The sequence below is a fragment of the Phaethon aethereus genome, assembly GCF_964289735.1.
Source record: "Phaethon aethereus genome assembly, chromosome: 2".
Taxonomy (NCBI): domain Eukaryota; kingdom Metazoa; phylum Chordata; class Aves; order Phaethontiformes; family Phaethontidae; genus Phaethon; species Phaethon aethereus.
Window position 1 is genome coordinate 114,896,442 of NC_138582.1, and position 19,129 is coordinate 114,915,570.

At 36.1% G+C, this 19,129-nt stretch overlaps 1 protein-coding gene across 1 annotated transcript in view; it reads right to left on the reverse strand.

Annotated features, from left to right (window-relative positions):
* The window catches only part of SUGCT (succinyl-CoA:glutarate-CoA transferase), a gene marked incomplete at its 3' end in the record, with an annotated part of 342,799 nt that overhangs the window by 185,392 nt on the left and 138,278 nt on the right, over positions 1-19,129 (reverse strand). The window contains exon 11 of the mRNA XM_081996281.1: positions 10,724-10,826. Within this exon, the coding sequence (XP_081852407.1) occupies positions 10,724-10,826 (103 nt within the window). The remainder of the gene's footprint in view (positions 1-10,723; positions 10,827-19,129) is intronic.

A 19,129-nucleotide genomic window follows, 5' to 3' on the forward strand; every position in this document is an offset into this window, starting at 1 on the left:
AAGAACAAGATGTGCAGATACTAAATGGTGCTTCTGGTCATGCCTACTTTGGGTGTGACTTGAAGACTGAGGGAAGATGCATTTCAGTTGCCTGCTCCATGCCAAGGGAGCATCAGACCACATTTAGCAGAAGCTTCTCTTCAAAACCCAGCTCATGGAAATAGCAGCCCCTCAAACTGGCCCTCACAGGTTGTTAGGAGACATAGCCTGACTCTTGAAATTCCCAGATCCACCTGTTTACCTATATTGCCAATACATACAATTCATCATGGATGATGAACACAGTGTTTGCAACATTGGTGTCAAAATAGCAGGGAGGAGCTGCTAGGAGGGGGTTTTGTTTGTTTGTTTTCAGAGAGGTTCTTTTTTTTTACTTCTTGTTTTTTCTTAGAAATTAAACTGAGATCCACAGTGTAAATACCGTCTGCTTGGCATCTCAATTTATCCTTGTGTCTTTCTCATGCCGTTCCTAAACTTGGCTCAAAATTCCTGAAGTACCATTCTCTTCATTTTCTCTCATGTGTGAGTCAGGATCTTCATATTTAATACAACCATTAATCATCTTCAACGCACTACCTTCACATTGAGGTGACTCTTTCATTACAGGAATGTTTATTTTAATAGGCCTTTACAGGCACGCACAAAAAATATAAATACATTTTCCTCTTACGTGAGCTATGATGTGTTCCAGGTGCCATTCTAGACATTTAAAATTCAATTGGGTCATCCCAAAGGCCTGTCTGTAGATGTGATCAAAATTTGGCCTTTTGTTTGTTTAAACATATTAAAAATACACCTAGATTGCTTTTTGGGACTTCAAAAAGTTTTGAAGAACACCTGACATCACCAACAACATTCATCAAGATTTATATGTAATTCAAAATGTTTTACCTCTAAAGCATATACTACAGTATTACACAACTTCTGATTTAAAATGCTATAATTAAATGCCATGGTTACTAAGTAGCCAACTGAAACTGTGTAGAGAACATTTCAACATGTGGCTGGCTGCTCAGAGTGTTGACATCTGAATGCTGTAGCCAGTTTTAAGCTTAGGATGAGTTCTTTAAAACAATGGTAATAATGCTCCTGGCCTCAGTGACCATGCACAGCGAAGAAATACTTCCTGCTCCTTTACAAGCTGTCTACTTGAATCATACCAGAAACCTACATGAAACCAGTCAGAGATGAGAAGGAAAATGGCAATGACAGAGAAAGCTTGCCTGACTAATTAGTGCCTTTTTGTGGTGGTTGGAAATCTAAATCTTCAAATACCCACTCCTACTCAGCCTACAGACTTGCCTTTCCATGGCTCAAACATTCCCCCTTGTCAGTAAGAGGCACAAAACTAAAACAGTATATTTTTTAAAATGTTATTGCATAAGTACAATGCAAAGTGAACATGTCAGCATCTCATCTGAAAATATCACTTTTTTTTTTCCTCCAACAGTGAGTGGGACTACAAGGTGAATTTAGGCTGGAGTGGGAAATCTTGTAATTTCAGGATGACAGGCCAGGGCCATGGCTTGAGCTAAGATTTTTAAATTAAGTTGAGCACTCAAGAAAAGCAGCTGAAGATCAAATGATAACTAAAGCCTGATCTGCACAGTTTCTGCACTTCTGTTGTTGTTGTTGGATTTTCCATTTTATTTTCTCCTTTGCTAGAATACATATGTCATCACCTGTAGCTACTACCATTTGAGAGATTCAGAAGTGCAAGATGCCAAATATTTATTCTCCAGAATATCATTAATATTTTCATGCCTACAAAACATAACTCACACTACAAAGCTCCACCATGTACTTACATTGATTACAAGCCAATCTCTTTAAAAGTGAGCAAGACCCATGATAAAATCTAGCCCTTATGGTCTCTGAGAAAGAAAAATAAAATAAAATAAAAAAATATCCAGGCTATCTTCATATGAACTCCAAGAAGACAAGGTGGCAATTAATTTTGAAAACATAAAAATACAGTAGGAAATTTTAAAAGTGACCCTTTGTTGGAAGGAGTTATATACTGAAGCATGTCTAAAATTTAGTCTGAAATCCCAGTGTTTATTACTGATTCTCCTATGAATTTAGCTTAATAAATGAATCCACATCTACTTAAGAAAAATATTTTAAACCAAAAAATGTTGTTTTCTTACTTGATTTGGTATGGTCTTGTGAGTCGGGCAGCCAACGGGCATACATAGTCTCACAATTTACATACTGTGGGAAAAGCAAGGAATACCTATTTTTAACTGACCACTACTTTGTGACAATGATTCAGTGAATGCTCAGATGGAAGAGAAAAAAAACCTCAAAAACTTCTGAAGAATCAATTGCTTCAGCATATAAGCTCTCTTCAGGCTGTGAGACTTGATGGGATAGACATATACACGTATATATACTTCCTATACTTATAACATGTATACTTCCTATACATATAACAGACTTGACACCCATCAAGCTTTAGATAAATGCAACAAGTTAATTAAAAACTCTTCTGAGCCCATAGTTACACAGTTTATATGAACAGAAGTGAGAGCTGGGCTCACGCTCTGTGAGGGATTTCTAAGTAGTTACACATCATCTAGCTCAGTACGTATTAAAGTTGGACGGCCTTATCCTGAGCATAATCTGGTAGCGCAAGATGCCAAATACAGATTCTTTGAAACCAACTGATGTCACTGATGAGCTGCAAAGTTAGCGTGTAACTGCTGCAGGGACAGAAACTAATCCAAGAGCTTGAGGCACAAGGGATGTGCATTACAGACTCCTAACACTGAGGCCTAACAAAGACTTGTGAGGTTTCAAAAATAGGCTCTTTGCTTCAAAGCTTGAGCATGGCTTTTTGACAGGTCTCCTTCTAGAAGGGAATGCCCAAAAAGGCTAGGTGACTGTTTGTACCTTTGAATGGCCATCACTGCAATGTAAGTTTTAAACACAACTTAGTATTTTATGAGAACAGAACTCTAATGAGATATTTCTGAGAACTTAGTATTCTCCATAACCAACAAATACTTACGTTAATCTTTTCTCAGTGGAATACATATACAAATACTACTAGCTAAAGACATACCATTCCTATGTGTATACATTTAAGAGAGAACTTTAAAAATGCTGCTACTAAGCATCATTTGCTTACTTGCACAAAAGAAGTACAGTACAATCTTTAAGTGCATACTCAACTTTTTTCGTGTTGGGCTCCTTCCTCATTCAGTGAAGTAAAAGATATTCAAAAGTGGTTTTATAGCTCTTAAGTAAGGTGTAACTCCAGGTCTTATTTTAACATATATCTTTCAAATCACATAATTTAAAAAAAAAATTAATTTCCCAAAGGGTTATTTCTCCGGTGCTCTCACGTTAGAAACTATACTTTCCAGACGCATAACTACCGCATCTTTACAACACTGCTTTTTAGCCATGAAATTGATACTCATCTAAGAACCCAAATTACAGAGAAAACTAAGAGTAAAACCACTATGTTACGTTTTTCAGGATTTTCAACAATATTACATTTTTAAATGACCAAAGAATACTTTAAACAGTTTCATTTACATCCATGAGAACTCAGTGCTGCTGTGTATTTAACATATGGTGTCACAAGGCAGGCACTCAAAACATGAGGCACACACATTTAATGACCACCTTTTAACATTTTGATTGAAGTGACTTACCCAAAACCACGTGTGAACTGTGTGGCAGATGCAGGAAGAGATTCCTGCCTAGCATTCAACTTCTATAAAAATGAAGCCATATTTCTGCAACCTCTTACATCTTTCACTACTTCTCATATTCCGAATCAAATGAATTAAGAATCTGACAGACATCAACCTGGTTCACAAGGCAGACTAAATGCTCTCCTACTGAACAGTGAACTCTATCCTGCACGCTTCAGGAAGAGGGTACAGCAGAAAGATGTTACTTGATTTAAAAATATCACAGTGTTTCTGAATTAGAGGTTCTTCTACAGTAAAGTAAGTTGTTGGTGAATTTTCTCATATTTGTGGTGTTCTTATTTATTTAGTGTGACATATTTAGAAATCAAATCAATATTCAGGAGTTGAAAACACCTAACCATTTTATCTAGTGTAGTTACAAAATTTCTGATCTAGGTCTTGAGCAAAGCTGACACATTTGGGCTCACAAAGCACATAAAGAATCAGAACATGTGGCAGCAGGTGAAAGCCTATCTTTTGCATACACTGTCTGGGGCTCCATTCCTCTTTATTCATAGCGAACATCTCTCCCCCAGCCTTAAAAACATGGGACAGCAAAAGAGCACATCTATGACACTGCAGTTACCTTTCTGCCCAAGTCTTTTTGCAAAAGAACCAATTATCTAAAAAGGAGCAGCAGAGCTCCTGGGCAAAAACCAGTTGTAAGAATATGTTGATATGGTGGACAATAGATTTCTGGGAATTTCTTATCAAACATGAGTGCATCATTTTATCAGAAATGTTTCCAAATGTACTTCAGACTTAGGCAGACAACCAACACTGGAAGTTTCAGATCAAACTCTGCAAAATTATAGGCAAGTGAAAACAAAACCTCATAACGGAAACTGTTGAAGTACCTCCTTTATCATTATTTGTCTTACCTAGACAATAGATGTATATTAAGTGTGTGCACAAACAAAAGCCGATAATTAAAATAAACATATAATTTTACTTAGAACCCCACTGTTTTTCAAGACTTCTCCACTATAAGCTCTCTATTAGTCACTGTAAGATAGGCAGGCCACACAAAAATATGGCATAGACATGGACCACATTTCACTACAGCCAAAACTTAAAAAACATTTCCTATTACAATATTCCTTAAGCCAAAACACAAGTGATGTCTCATTTTGAGGCCTTCCTATAACATCTGGATATAGAACTATCTCATAACACATATAAAGCTTGCAAAATTGTGTATATGTGGGAATCCCATACTACAAACATTCTTAGAATTGGATTTTCCATTTCACTTCTTCAAACTATGTTCCATTCCTTAATGCTTTCCACTTTAGAACCGAATCTACTTCCCTACATTTCCCACAGACCAAAAGCTTGAAAACATTTGTAATTTAGTATAAAAGAGCTACTTTTGACAAAATTAAAGGGTTGGGTACAGTTGGTAGTGTGGGGGTTTTTTTCATTGCATAAAATTTAAAAATTGAAGTAAAAAGTTGGCTTGAAACACCAAATCAAAGCAAGGCAGTGCACATTTTCAACTTAGCAAGACAAGCAGGAATATAGCTGAATTTTCATTTCAAAATAGAATTTAATTTTAGACACCTTTGTGTGGATGTTTCACTTTTAATGAACTGGCATTTTCAAATGTAAAAACATTCCATCGGAAAAATTCCAACTAGTTTTAGTACTTACTTAATAGACACATGCAAAATTTAATTCCACTGTTTCTCTTGTCTGTTAGGAATTACTTCCAGACACGTTGTATTACCTCAGGCCTTCATCAACTGCCTTTCAGTTGCAGAAACCTCTATACGTAAAAAAAAAAAAAAATCCCTGCAGTATTAGGGACATGAAAAATGAGTAATTTCATTTGACTTGGGACAGCCCTCAGTGGGCCACAAAAGCCTATTTTAACAAAGAATAACAATTGAAACGTGGCCATATTTAAAAAAAACAAAAACAACAAAAAACATACAACCCCAAACCAACAACAACTATGCATAAGATGATTTAAACCAAAAAAAAGCCAAAGCAACACACTTTATATCTTTTGCTGTTCTGTGTGTTCACAACACTGGTTGTAGAAGCTTTTACCAGATGCTAGGAAGTTTTTGCCAGAATATGTTCAAATGAAATGACTTCCAAAATAAGAGAAATTTCCACAAATAATAAACTTAAAACATCAGATAATTTCCAGCTATCAGATATTTCAATACTTCCATTTACTGTGAGTTTTTTTTCTCAGGCATATTCAGAGAAGTGGCTAAAGGAACTGTAATGGCCTTCTGGGACAGGAAGACTAAGGTTTCTGTAAGAAAATGTTAAATTAATTTTTGTAGTGATGCAAAGTCAGGGAAGGGTTGTTAAGGGATGGCCTCTTGCCACAGGGTGGAGTTTTGTTTTGGTATCCTTTTAGAGTCTGCAGGTGTTTGGCAGGAGCTGAAATCAGGGCCAGCTGTGATATTTCAGCTCCGATATTTCCCTCCCCATATTTCTCAGAAGTGATGCATCAGGGTGATGTCTTACACCTGATGTACTCAACTTGTGTGGTATGACTGTAACTGCTTTGCGGGGGGAGGAATATCACTGCATGGCTTTCATTTTTATTTTCAGCTGGCAACATTCATATAGTAAAATTCATCAACATGAATAGATTTAATCTCATAAAACACCAGATTTTGTTTGTTGCTTCTTATATATGCAAGCCATTTCATAAAGTAGTAACACTGTGTAAGAACAGTGAAAGACATTACATTGTGAAAATGGGGAGGGTAATGTTTTAAACAAAACAAAAAAAAAAAACTTTCAGTCCCCTCACTTTACCAGCAAAGATCTTTGTTCTTTCATACTTAGCTGCAGTACAGTGCGTACCTGTTTTTGTTTTATCTTTTGGGAGAATTTGAATAGTTTCTATTAAAAATGCTATCCTCTTTTAAGTTTGTTTTGTTTGGAAAACCTCAAACCACGTTGTATTTCATACACATGTTCCCCAGGGTATGTTAAATGGGACCATAATGAGGTCACTAGTAAGTTTTTAAAACGTTTTAAGAATTCCTTTAATGTTCGTACTATCTTGGCCTGGTTAAAAGAACACATTTTTAAAAAATAGCTTGAAAACTTTTGACTATAAAAAGCTTCATTAAAGTAGTCTATACTGTACTATTAAGAGTTTGTAATAACTTTTAAAAACATTCTTTCTTCCCTCTTGTTTTTAAGAAAAGTGTTCCCTTAACTAGCAAAACTGTTCCTCTCTCTCTCAGTCTTTTTATCCATATATCACAAGTACATATATACTTCTATCCACAGACTGATTGACTTAGCAGTACAAATGCCTGTGGTATTCATTTTAACTTCACAAATGAATAAAAGATTATAATCAGTGGGAAAAGTGGACATTTCACTCCATTCATGGAAAAAACAGTATCACCTGGCACTCCAACTTAGTAAAAGATTTCATGTTTTTTGGCAGCTCACTTGGAGTATGATTGAAGCTGTTAATGATATTAACAAAATGTCCTGGGATCAGAAATGTGTTGTTTTATCGCAGTTTATAGAAGAAGTTATACAAACCACTCTTGGCCTTCAGAGTTCTGAGGCCCTTTTAGGTAAAATAACATAAAATTTGAAAACACGACTCACCTATAGGTGATTTAAGTTCCATTAGGCCACTTCAGTCATCTCCTTTATTTGTCTTTCCTGTCTCCTCAGACGTGCTTCCATTCCTCCCTTACATTAGTCCAACCCCCTCCCAGGATTCCTGTCTTTGGCTGGTACGAGCCCCATGCACCCTTTGCAGCATTACTGACAGCTGAGCTGGCGTATGCTCTAACGATTGTTGATGTCCACGCAGTGCATCTTGGTCACTAATGGTGCAAGACTGCACTTATAACGAGTGATGGTTGCGTTGTGGATATCAAACTCCATAAATCAAATAGGAAGTCAGTGGCAATAAAATGAAGTTAAAAAAATGAAACTGTGTTTAGATTCAATGCTGCTGGTAATGCCCAAAATGGAAAAGGTTAGCAAAACCTAGGTATTATCTATTAGAGGTAGATGAGAGTTTGTATTATATTGAAGTATCACCAGGTTCGATCTTTTTCTGGAGTCTTTGCAATGGCTGAAAGCAAATGACTATGATAAGTAGATTACTGTGTTATGATAAACTCTTTACTTTTACATCATACTGTTTGTACTTGTTATTATACAGTATTGCTAAGTAAGGTTATTAGAATAGAATAGTTTGAGTTGGAAGGAGCCTTTAAAGGCCAGCTAGTCAAACTTCCTGCAATGCACAGGGACATCTTCAACTAGATCAGGTTGCTCAGAGTCCCGTCCAACCTGACCTTGAATGTTGTCAGGGATGGGGCATCTACCACCTCTCTGGGCAACATATTCCAGTTCCTTACCACCCTCATTGTCAAAAATTTCTTCCTTATATGTAGTCTAAATGTACCCTCTTTCAGTTTAAAACCATTACCTCTTGCCCTCTTTCCTAGAAATGCATTTTCTGATCTAAACTGAGCCTGAAAAAAACCACACCATATTATAATGGGAGCACTATGTAGAATGATTACAAAGTTCTCATACTTAATGGCTGGCTTGAGCTTTACATGAAAAAAATCTTGCCGTGATTACAGTATGTTGGTGGTGGTGGGTGCTGGTTTTCCCTTGTCATAACTAGGATTTCATAGTGCAGAGGACACCTAGATTATGGATTCTCAGGTGTTGCTAGACTTCTTCCCTAGTCTTAGACATAATCTCAGGGTACTGTCATGCTTTTTGAGGTTTTAGAAACCAAAATTGCAGACTGGCTTATGAAAGAGTAAACCTATACACAAGCATGTATGTTTATCCTAGACGCATGCTGTCTCTACAGCAGCAGCAGAGTGAGCAAGTGGAGGGAGACTGGACAAGGTAACAGCAAAAACTACAGTTCAGAAGAAATGAGAGGGTGAAAAGCTTTGCCTCTAAATCCAAGCTATGGATAAGTGACTGAGGGCAATGAAGCCACCTGTGAAGGTCTGAAGTCTTAACCATCAAAATAAGAATTTGTGTAGAAATTAGAAAAATACCGTTAAGAGGCTGAGTATGCTACTCTCTGAATTGCTGGTCTGCTGGATGGCCTCTCAGATATGTAAAGGTGGAGTGGGGGCTTAATTTTATATAAGTGATGTAAAGTAAATATCTTGCTGTAAGAGCAATGCATTAAAATGTCAACACTCTTCCATATTTCAAGACAGATGAGGAAAGAACTGCAGTCTTCCCCCCATCCCTTGAACAGAACAATAACTGTGAGAAAATGCTTAAAAAGGCAAGTAGCACCAGAAACGAAAAAATTATGTAACATGCGGCATCACCACAAATACTGACATTTCATTTCCAACAGTAATGAGAACACAGTGGCCGAGTGCCACTTATTTCAGAGAAGAGAGTAAGAGAGACAAGATTTTCAAGCAGTTTCAGGGGGGTTGGGGGAGATCAGTATACCACTTTACAGGAAAATATTTTTAAAAACGAGCCATATGGCGGTGTCTGACTGCAAAGCACTGAGATACCTTTTATGGATAGGCTAACTATGTCAAGTAATAACCTGACTTCTATATATAAATACTACATATAATATAATTATATATATATAAATTATATTTAGGTGAATTCTAACAAGAGCAAGGTAACCAAGCTAAACTCTCTTCAATTTGGGAGGTAATGGCCATCCCACAAGATAATATATTTTTAAAAGCCATTTCTTTCAGAGTGGACCTGATTTTTTAAAATTCACAGCATCAAAAAAAAGCCAAGAATATTTTTCCGATGTTGCCCCAAGTACAGCCAAGTCAGTCACATTCTGAGTAAAATAAAGACTCGCTATATGTTCTTCAAAGCCCAACCTTAATCCCTGTGAAAATTATGAAGTGAAAAATTTGGCCCATGCATAATTTACAGCGTGGTACTACATAATTTTAAAGAGAAAGAGCATATTTAAGAAAAAAAAACTTCTTTCCTTGCAGTAGCCTAACAAATATTCTCTTATACCTCTAAAAATATAATAAAATTTTATAAAAAATGTATTTATTATAAACATATTCCCTCATAATAGAGATTGTTTTGCCTGCTCTTCTTTCCCAAAGATTGCAACTGTATTCACAATCCTGACAAACACTTCTTGATAGTAGACAGAATGGTTGCTGCTTTTTTTTTTTTTTTTTTGCTTCCAATGGTCAATAATTTTTCTGGCTACTCTCATTATTAAAAATTAATTTAAAGAAGATTCATCACACAATAGAATAGCTGTAAAATACTCTGTTACACTATTCAAGACAGTATAATTCCGTTTGTATTGGGCCCTCTAACCCATCATAAGCCAGAGGGTAAGAAGAAGGGGAGGAATCAGGGAATATGCAGATAATGTAAATCTAGAGATAATCAAAAGTAAAAATATTGTTTACAATAAAGTATAGGCGCAATTCAGTAAAAGACTTAAAATTTAAAATAAATAAATAAAAAGCTGAAGTGTTCTCAGCCAGGGAAACCACCAGGCCAAGCAAAGGGTAAAAATCTTTCTGCATATGACTTTTGTGCTTCATTTTTCTGTTTCCACTCAAAAAGTTGCCAGTTTTTTTCCAAATGCTAAAGATTCTGGTTATCCATACTCCATACAGAAAAGCAGTTGCTTCTGGACAGCAAGAAAGGTCTTTTTCTGCATACTTATCTGTCAAAATGCAATTATGTAATATATTACAGTTTCTTTCCCTGTTTTACCAGCCATTTTTGAAAGACATACTCCATACAAGACATGGAAAACCTATGGTTTAATGCTTTATTGCAAAAATCTGTGTTCCCAAGCATATAATTCATTTAAGGATCTGCATTTATTGCCTATTAAGCCATATTATTAGCTTAAACTCAATTCACCATATAACTCAATCCACCATATAATTCTCAAATCCCATTTTGAAGTAGCTGAAATCAGGTCTGAGTGGCAGGAAAAGTGATCATTACTCAGCATTTGTAAAACACATGTAATAACGTATAGAAAATACTTGGTGAGAACCAACCTGAGGATTCGAGAATACTTGCTGCATATTGTTGATCGGGCCATATGGAACCCCACTACCTTCAAAGAGCTGCAACCATTCGATCGTTGCTTTTTCTGAAAACCTAAGAGCAAATAAGAAGCATGTGGTTTCAACTCCGTGCTTTCAGATTCAAAAAAATGTACAGCATGTCTCCTCCCTCTCTCACTGCTTCCATACTCTTCCCCACTGATTTCTTCCCAGGCAGTGAATAACATGACGAAAATATACTACACGTGTTCTTCAGAAATTAAAAACTCCAAGACATAGGGGAAAGAACATAGCTGAACTGACTTCTATCTGTTCATCTATCTAGCAATGATGTAAAGCTAAATTTATCAGCAGTTTCAAATAAGGATCAATGGGTTTCCTCCAGTCCTTAATCAATGTGCTTCACATTTGTTTTCCTTTATGTACACATTTAAAAATAAAAAGATAGATATAATGTGGGTATGAGTCTAACATACGACACTGCTCTTTAAAAGCTGATGTAAAGCACCACAGTGTTTTTTCCTCCATTACATCCAAAACATGTCAGGATTAACAGCCACATTTTTTGGTCAGATACCAACATTGATTACATATTTGTTTGTTGCATGATTGTATAACCTATGATAAAGGACATCCAGTTCAGCATATATACACTGTGCCTATGCCAGTGAGCACAGAGATCCAAACCACTCTGTTTCCCCTATTTTGCTAGATACATTTTCTTTCCTCATCTGCCCCGTAGTTACATACATGAAGAAAACACACTCCTGAAGCAATACCAGTCACTGAGAGATGGTATTTGCTGCAGCTGTCGGGGACTCTGAATCAAAGGGGAACTTACTTGGAGATCTTAAATTTCATTAAGATAAATAACACAGAGGTCTACCAGATTATTAGAAAGGAAAGTTCTATGTCATGATACGTAGATACAACAAAAAGAAATTAGGTGTGATTTAAAGACCTGAGGAAAATAAAATCAATAGAAACCTTGATAAGGGACACTCAGTTACTGGTGCCCTGCAGCTCACCAGTGCAGAGTTCCCCAAGTGTTATTCAGAACAACGTCAGTAACATTCAACTTTACTTCCAGCATGTTATTACGAAAAAAAGAAACCCCAACCTTCCAGGTTTCTGACAGAAAGTTAATAAAGACAAAGCCCAAAAGCACAAAAAACCCTAAACCGGTACCAAGTCAAACTTTGTAAACTTCCTTTTATACATATGCAGAGATTGGCCACAAAGTATTTCATGCTACTTTTAGACTAAAGAAAAATAGTGACAGTGACAAGTTATAGTTATATTGAGTATATGGCATAGGTATAGATCCAAGCTTCACAATTAATGTATTTCTCCCTGCGCAGGAAAAAATTCCCCAAGCTTTTGAGGGAATAAATCCTGATACCCAATGCATCTTGCACTCTAAATAAGTAGGAAATGCACAAGTTTTGCACTGTTCATCCTCAGAAATAAAAGCTTTACTTCTGCTGAACATGTGTGAAGTTAAACACTAATAGAAATAGAAGGAGCAATAATACAGAAAAATCAGAATAAAAGACTTCAAAAGTGCAAAATGTATTATAAAATGAAGCAGCATCACTTCTGAAGAAATGAAGCATAATGAAGCATCACTTCAAAAGAAAACAGATATAAGATTATTGTACTGTTGAGTTATATACTTCACTGAATATTAAAGTTATTTTATGGTAGTTATTTCAAGACGTAGTCAACCATAAATATAATGCCACTCTTGGACCCATCTAGGGTCCATCTAATTTAGTATTTTATTGCTGACCGTACTCAGAACCAGGTACATTACAGGAAAACAGGGGAAAAAGGTAACTACAGGGATGTAGATAACCTTCCTTTCTCAGTGACTGCAGGAAAGCATGATTTTAATCTGAAATATAATTTCTAATTCCCTTCAGTAGTCTGTGGCAACAATTCTCATACTCCGTATATTCTTGTTATTCATAGCCTTCTATTACTAAGGTTTGGGGCTCAAACTACTGCACAATGTAAATATGATTCACATGAAAAACTGTTTCACATCAGTTATTGGTGCTATTTATACAAAACTGTGCTGATTCTTTGCTAGCAACCGAGCCACTTCCCTCCTGAGATGCTTCGTAATTCATGGCCTACTAACTTCCTTTTTATAAATTAAAAGCTTTTTTCAGCTACTACTTTTTCTGACACCTCAACCTCCACTACTGTCTCATTTCTAACAAAAGACAGCACATCTACAAGAGGACTTTTGGACTTAGCATCATAACTTTGGTGCTGAAGACCATCACCAAGACCTTATTGAAATTCTTAATATTTGTATCATCATTCCCTTGATCTATTAGTAATGAATAAGCCCTGCTGTGTTATGTTCCTTGTACTTCTTTTTAAGGAGGAGTTTATAAATATTCTCCTGAGTTTAAAAAAAACCCAAACCCAAATAACTTTGGGATTTAAAGGATAGTCTGAAAATGAAGTCTTTTCAACAGGAGTGTCAATTAGCTACCCCTGCATAATCAATATGCTACTTTCTGATGTCATGGTAAATCTGAATAATTTTCAAGACATACATTTCTTCTTCAGTAACATTATTATGAGTGACTCAATATACAATGAAGTGAGGGCATGTTTTGCAAAATTTCTATGGGATGAATTTCTGATTTTTTTTTTTCCTGGGAATTTCTGAAATTGTAGCTTCTGCTTAGATTTTTCCTTCCTATGTAACAGACAAAAAAATTACCACAATTTTGTAGAGAACAAGTGATGTTCTGTTTTTAAAAATGCTTGTTTTGAACGGACCTAACAATTGTCTTAGTCTACTTATTAAGCTGTTTATTGGTGTTTGGAGAGAATTCCTAAAAGCTTTAAACTCAATCAAAGATGTAAAATCCCACATTCTATCACCCTCAAAGAAGACAGACAGCATTGTCTCTTGAAATTGAAACTCTTGACCTAAATCTGACGTAGAATAGCTTCCTTTATTTGTAGTAAAAAGAGGCTGTTGAGAGCATATTGTTAAGCAAACTGTTTAAAAACAAAACAGAACATCACCACTGCCAATAAAGGTCTATTATGCAGATTTTGAGAGCAACAGCATGCAGCTATTTCGTTCATTCAGTTGTGTTTTATATATTGAATTATCTGTTGTACAGCATTAAGGGAGAAATAGCGTTTCAAAATTTGATAAGGTGTGGCTAAAAAGATGCCCAAGTTTACCTCTGTGATGTCAGCTGCACAAACTTCGATTTTTATTTTTTCTTTTTACAACCTGTATGTATCATTCCCTCCATGTAAACATAATTTTAAATAGCACTTACACAAATAAATACCATAACCTTTCCTTATAGCAAGGGGCTGATGTTTAGGTTGCTAGGTATCAGTTGATACCACGCTCAGCTCTCCAAAATATCAAGTAAAGACCTTCAACAAAAACTTCCCAGAGAAGTAAAAGACTGAAATTCCCTCCTCAAAATTAAAAGCTCTATCAGCAGGAATTTACAAGGCCTGGACAATCTTTTTCCCCTTAACACTTGTTTTAAAACATTTTTCCATGCTTTGATATTGCTTTTTATATACTAAGTAGGATATTTATAATTTCCTTTCCTTAACTGAAGAATTTACAATGTCATCTGCTGTCTTTCAGTGGGGAAAAAAGTAATTTTTATATACATATATAAATAAAATCACTGATGGAAACATGTACAAGTCTAAACAATAGTCCATCTTCCAAACTGAAGCTAGTAAAAAGAACATCCAAGACTGTACAGCGTCTGAAGTCTGAAGCATGACACTTGCAAATGAATCTTTATCTGTCTATGGAGCCTCAATGACACTCAGTGACTGCAGGAGAGCTCAACCATGTGATTCACACTACAGCTTCATGTATTTCCAGATGAGTCCCTTTTCCCTCTAAAATGCTCCATCTGCTATAGATATGATCACATAAATGCCATTTAAATTATCTATGATTTATTTGTAGAATCATTTTAAATCTGTAGCTTGGCTTTCTACAATTATTACCAGCATTTTAGAAGTTCAAAAGAATTAACTTTTTACTGCACTGGTCTGTGGTATGAAGCTTGAATACAGGCTCTTTCTGAAAACACCTCTGAAAAGAGAAGGTTATGTACCCTAATGGGGAACAAACCCATTGCTAGTACCTTTACTGCAAAGCCTGTACTAAGGCTTACTTCACTGAAAGAGGCAGTAGTCTCCATTATGTCTTATTTGCATTTTAAGCAGCACTCTAAGCCTCCTCTGCGCTGAATTACACAACATTCATGAAGCTACTGAAGTTGCAATGTTGAAATCAGGCATCAGATTCTGAAACATTTAACATTAAAGATATTTCACACTTTAAAATATTATAAGAATAGAAAGCGTAGCATGAGCTGAACTAATTGAAATGTTATTTCATGGGAAGAAATCCAACTAAATATATTTTTCCTCAATTCATAAACTTAGCAGGCACCATTAAATGAGAAACACTAAATTTAAACTATACATTCAGTAAATTAATCAAAAACGTTACAGCACAATATAAGAAATAGCCTGCAAAATTCCAAAAATTAAATATCAAATAAAAAGGGTTTACACCCTTTATTTCCTTACACAAACTACAAGTGCAGTTTTGCTTCTAAAAAAGCAAGACTTAAATCCCCTTCTACTTTCTAACAAATTCTAATTTAAAAAAAAGGGAGAATGGATCATTAATTGCAGAATGTCTGCTTGACTTGCACACCTTGGATGAAATATCTTTAATGAGTTAGAAATGTACCCAAATTCTATTAAAATGTATCAAGTTTCTCATCCTGTTAATTATCAATGTAAACTTTGTTTCTTTTTTAGCAAATATTCTGTCTTTCAATGAAATAAAGACTTCTAAAGCATGAATGAATCCACTTTGTGTGCATTCTTTGCATATATCCCATCTTCCATGTTTCCTAGGAAACCTTCAATCATTGTTACATCCTATGTAGAAGGGCATCCACGTTTCTCTAGTGGATAAAACCTCCAAATTCAACACAAAGTAAGTTTGGAAGAACTACTAAAGCAAAATGCTGCTCTTTTCTACAGGAAGCTTAGAGCAATTAATTTAGAAAATAATTTGGACAGCTACCAAATGCAGATGGAACAGCAACATCTAGGATTAGTAATAGTTTTTACATGCGGTCAGTCACAAAAACCTTCTCTGTTCTTGCTAAAGTTCACAATAGCATTCTTGTGTTTTCTAGCACAACCCAAGTTTGCATTATACTTTTTGCATTGGTTTGTTCTATCAACAGCCTATTTACTTTCAAATATCTACAATATTTTCTCTCTTCACTACTAATCATCTCTTTAATGGTAGTTAACTCAGTAAAATGGTTTGTACAGTTTCTTACAGTAGCATCTATGGAAGACACTATACAAAATAAATAGAAAAAAATATTTGGAAAATTCAAATAATGGATCATTATCCCTTAGTGTACAGTAAATATACAATTAGAGTTTTCAAAATGAATACTATAGTATTTACTCAATAGTCTGTAAGCATGTCTGTGTTAATGTCTAATTAGTCTCCTCTTGGTTACTGATTAATCACTCAGCAAACCACAACAGACCCTTAAAATCTCTGGGATCAACATGATTGTACTGACATGTGTTGCAGACAGATATGTCAACTACTTTAAAAGATGTCATATATACTAGGTTGTAAGTGGTAGCTACATGAAGTACAGTCCCTATATTTGTAGGTACCACAAATCCACTCTGAAACTTGTTTGAAATTTCTGCATACTTTAAATATTGTTACCAGTTTAATAGAACTATTAATAAATCTTCACCTTTACGTACAGAATTTGTGCTACAGATGAATGGAAATCCATGTTCCTTTACGAAGTTTTGCCTGCTGCTTTAAAACCATATATGATTTTTTTAAGGAATAGCATACCAGAGAGATGGAAACACATCCATATTGTAAAAAGCGTTTCTTATGGCTCCTGAGTAGTAAAATCCAGCATGTTCCAGACTAGATCTTTTTGGATTCAGATAATGTTACACTATACACATTAGAAATGTACTCCTTTTCCCAAGGCTTCCTTCTATTTTTCTTAAGTAAGCAAAAAGGACTGCAACTTCTATAGTTACGACAAAGGAAGTGCAAATTAACTGAAAGTCAGGTAGGTAAACACACATTGGTAAAAGCACTTTGAGAATAATGGAGAGCTACATTCATTTTGTTGCTGTTGTTCTTTTAACTACTCAAGGGGAGTAAAGAGCTAACAAGGGTCAGGTCAAAAAGCTCATTCAAAAATCAATGAAAAGATGTCCCTTGATTTCAGCAGCTTTGTAGCTAGCAATATATGTCATCAGAAAAAAAGATGGCAAGTTCCCTTTCAGGAAGGATCTTGAACTTCATATATGTATGAAGATGCTTAGAGGTTTATTAAATGGTGAGAAAAGAACACAGAAAATACACACTGGCTTACTCAGTCCAAAAATCAGATGTTTGAGCCTCTCTCAGTTGCACACATAGAATTCAACATAAAACTAGTAACAATTTAAAATAAAACATTTTAAAGCAAACTGTGACAAGTTTGGCAGCTGATGCCCACAACAGCTCAACCATCTATGCACTGATGGTGAGGTAGATAACTGGGGAAAGCAAACCTTACCAGCTGTGCCACATTGAGGTCAATTATCTTTCAAACTTCAGATATCTGTCTTGCTGAAGCAGTAGACAACCAGATACTCGTTCTTGTAATGTTATCAACAGTGACTTTGGTCTGCAAGGCTCTTGGTTTAGAAAAAGGAACGGTGGGGAAGGAGAGTTACAGAGACTGGGTGTGTCTCAACAAGTGTGAATTTAACAGTGCTCCTCATCAAGCAAATTAAACATTTTACAATAAACTTTCCCCTTTAGGTGCTCTCCTCTTCTGTTACTAGGTGGAAACAATTTAGCAGCGATCTCATTAACTGAGGATCAGGTTCCTCTGTACTTCCTTCCCGCTCATTCCTTTTCCCCTCACACTTATATACACAGCATGCAGCTGTGGTACACCATCAAGAATAAGGGCTTTAAAATATAAGTGTTAGGAATAGAAGTTCCACTCTGAATCGCTTCCAGCCCTAACACTTCTGATTTTAAGTCTACAATAACTTAGCTGTAGCTGCAGGAGCACTAATCACGATGAATTTATGTGTTCTTCATTATGTGAGATGCTTCACTTTAAAGGCTGAGGGCATGTTTGCTATTCCCCTTTCCTCCTGCTCTCATACAACCCCCCACACTCTGTTCCATTTACAGGTTACTTTCCTGAAGGATCTTGGATTACACATTTAGCTGCGTCGTCTTAAAAAGGTGTCTACATTACTGAGGTGCAGGGTGGGATTAATTTACTTCTGGAGTAATTTGAAGAAGGAGGTCAACAGATTAAGCTCCCTTCCTCAAAGCAGCTTCTCTTAAAACTGGCATTATACCAGCTTTTGCACAGATGCACCTCAAATTACATGTGCACACTATATATGTATGTCTTGACTTATGCATGCACATATGCACATATGTATGTATATACACACACACAGAGAATAATCCACAGTGCGCCTGGTACTATTCTGTTACAGAGGAAGCAAAGGTAAAAGTGGAAGGGAGGTGGGGGAGAACGGAGCGACAATTAAAACTTGGTTCTTTTGGATAGATGTACATCTAACTCACAAACCAGAGGTTTCCACTGGAAACATAAAAAACAGAGTGCTCTGTAGTGTGTCAGTTCTCACATGAGCTGGGAGTCCCAGGGGCCTCTGTAGTAGCCATTGAACCTGACCTCCACCCAGGTAGAGTCATTTTAAATTTGACTCTTGGCACACACCCAAGAAAGGAAGGCATTCAGAGGCAATTTGCTTTTGTCAGAGTTCTGCTTTGTTGTCATTTGGGGAAAATGTCACCTAAATAAAGAGGAAGATGCAGAAGGCACCAAAACTTCCTTTTTTGTATAGCAAACATAGTAGATGTGCAAACATCAGCGGTGGGAGGAGAAAGAGGAAATAAGAAACTGTGGAGCCATAGGAAGTGGAGGAAGTTGATGGAGACAGGAAAAAAAGAACATAGCAGGAAGAGGACCAGAGATGGAAAAGGGATAACACCATCAGTAGCAAAATACCCCATAGGCCATTATTCTTCTTCCCTGTGAATATCCTATGACCCAGCAGTCCTTGCAGCATTGTACTCATTTCCCCATAGAAGATGGAACTGAAAAAGATTCCTCCTCTCAAGATGTCTGGGACTGGTTTCTGTAATTCCCTCCTCTTGCCCCAGTGTGAGAGTTGGGTCTCTCGGAAGCAGCATACCACTCCAGACTGTACCTTCCCATCCCTTTTATTGAGATCTGACAATCGCTATGGATATGTGAATTT